At 36.6% G+C, this 1,776-nt stretch overlaps 1 protein-coding gene across 1 annotated transcript in view; it reads left to right on the top strand.

Annotated features, from left to right (window-relative positions):
* LOC106477195 (alpha-N-acetylgalactosaminidase-like) overlaps positions 1-1,573 on the top strand; it is a gene marked incomplete at its 3' end in the record, with an annotated part of 4,413 nt that extends 2,840 nt beyond the window's left edge. The window contains exons 3-5 of the mRNA XM_022380849.1: positions 250-424; positions 1,137-1,311; positions 1,465-1,573. Coding sequence (XP_022236557.1) covers positions 250-424; positions 1,137-1,311; positions 1,465-1,573 — 459 coding nt within the window. The remainder of the gene's footprint in view (positions 1-249; positions 425-1,136; positions 1,312-1,464) is intronic.
* Between the last annotated feature and the right edge of the window lie 203 nt (positions 1,574-1,776).

Below are 1,776 nucleotides of genomic sequence, written 5' to 3'. Positions count from 1 at the left end.
AGAACTTGACTATACTCTACTTCTTGTGTTGAATGTAAATTAGAACTTGACTATACACTACTTCTTGTGTTGAATGTAAATTAGAACTTGACTATACTCTACTTCTTGTGTTGAATGTAAATTAGAACTTGACTATACACTACTTCTTGTGTTGAATGTAAATTAGAACTTGACTATACTCTACTTCTTGTGTTGAATGTAAATTAGAACTTGACAATGTACACTATTATGCTCCAATGATTTTCCCAGTGAGCGGCTCTATAAAGACATGGCAGACCGGATAGCCCACGATGGGTTCAAAGAACTGGGGTACGAATATATTAACATAGACGACTGCTGGATGGCAAAGCTCAGAAACGCCGAAGGTCAGCTGGTTGCTGATCCGAAACGCTTCCCTAGCGGCATCAAGGCGCTGGCCGATTATGTAAGTCTTCGATTTTTATCATTCCCGTTGTCTTTAATGCTAACTTATTCAGCCAAAATATTTTAACTTAAAGTATAAAATTCCAAATAATATCGCTAAAATATTCAAATGTTACACCTGCAATGCACTCTGACTGTTAACTTAATGTTGCCCATGAACAAGACTACGTAACCTATTTATCCAAACAATAGTAATTTATCGTTCTTTAGTGTATTTTAACTGGTTTATAAGTCTATTCAGTACAAATAAAAGCTGTTTCCTTATCCGAAACCTTCTTCCAGAGTAACGTAAATATTCACTGAGAAGTACAGGTAAGCCTAATTTAGAAGTACAGGTAGGTCTAATATAGACCTAATACAGAAGTACAGGTAAGCCTAATATACAAGTACAAGTAGGCCTAATACAGAAGTACAGGTAAGTCTAACATAGAAGTACAGGTAGGCCTAATACAGAAGTACAAGTAAGCCTAATATATAAGTACAGGTAGGCCTAATACAGAAGTACGGGTAAGCCTAATATATAAGTACAGGTAGGCCTAATACAGAAGTACAGGTAAGCCTAATATATAAGTACAGGTAGGCCTAATACAGAAGTACAGGTAAGCCTAATATATAAGTACAGGTAGGCCTAATACAGAAGTACAGGTAAGCCTAATATATAAGTACAGGTAGGCCTAATATAATCGACCAAAGTATTTTTTTCTGCCCGTTAGGTTCACTCCAAAGGTTTAAAACTAGGAATCTACCAAGACTGTGGTATTTTGACTTGCGCAGGATATCCAGGAAGTGCCTTCCACTTTGAAATAGATGCACAAACATTTGCTGACTGGGGTGTGGATATGCTAAAACTGGATGGATGCTACGCTCTTCCCATGCTGATGGATTCTAGTAAGTAACAGGTAGCATGTGAATATGCTAGAACTTGATGATTGTTACACTCTGTCCTTCTTGATCAACTCTAGTAAGTAACAGAGAGGGATAAGTAGGTAGTTTCGTAATGTTTCACATTTGGTAATTTGTTTTTAAACTCTTTTCTTGTAGTTTATCCTCGCATGACAAAAGCGTTGAACAAAACAGAAAGACCCATCGTATTTTCTTGCGAATGGCCAGATTACCAGCGTGGTGTTGGCCAACACCAGACGAGACAATGGTAAATCAGAACAAAATATTTCTTACTTTCATTCCAACACCAGACGAGACAATGGTAAATCAGAACAAAATATTTCTTACTTTCATTAATGAAAGTAAGAAATATTTTGTTCTGATTTACCATTGTCTCGTCTGGTGTTGGAATGAAAGTAAGAAATATTTTGTTCTGATTTACCATTGTCTCGTCTGGTGTTGGAATGAAAG

The sequence above is a fragment of the Limulus polyphemus genome, unplaced genomic scaffold (assembly GCF_000517525.1).
Source record: "Limulus polyphemus unplaced genomic scaffold, Limulus_polyphemus-2.1.2 Scaffold13300, whole genome shotgun sequence".
Taxonomy (NCBI): Eukaryota; Metazoa; Arthropoda; class Merostomata; order Xiphosura; family Limulidae; genus Limulus; species Limulus polyphemus.
This window is presented reverse-complemented; position numbering and strand designations above follow the sequence as displayed.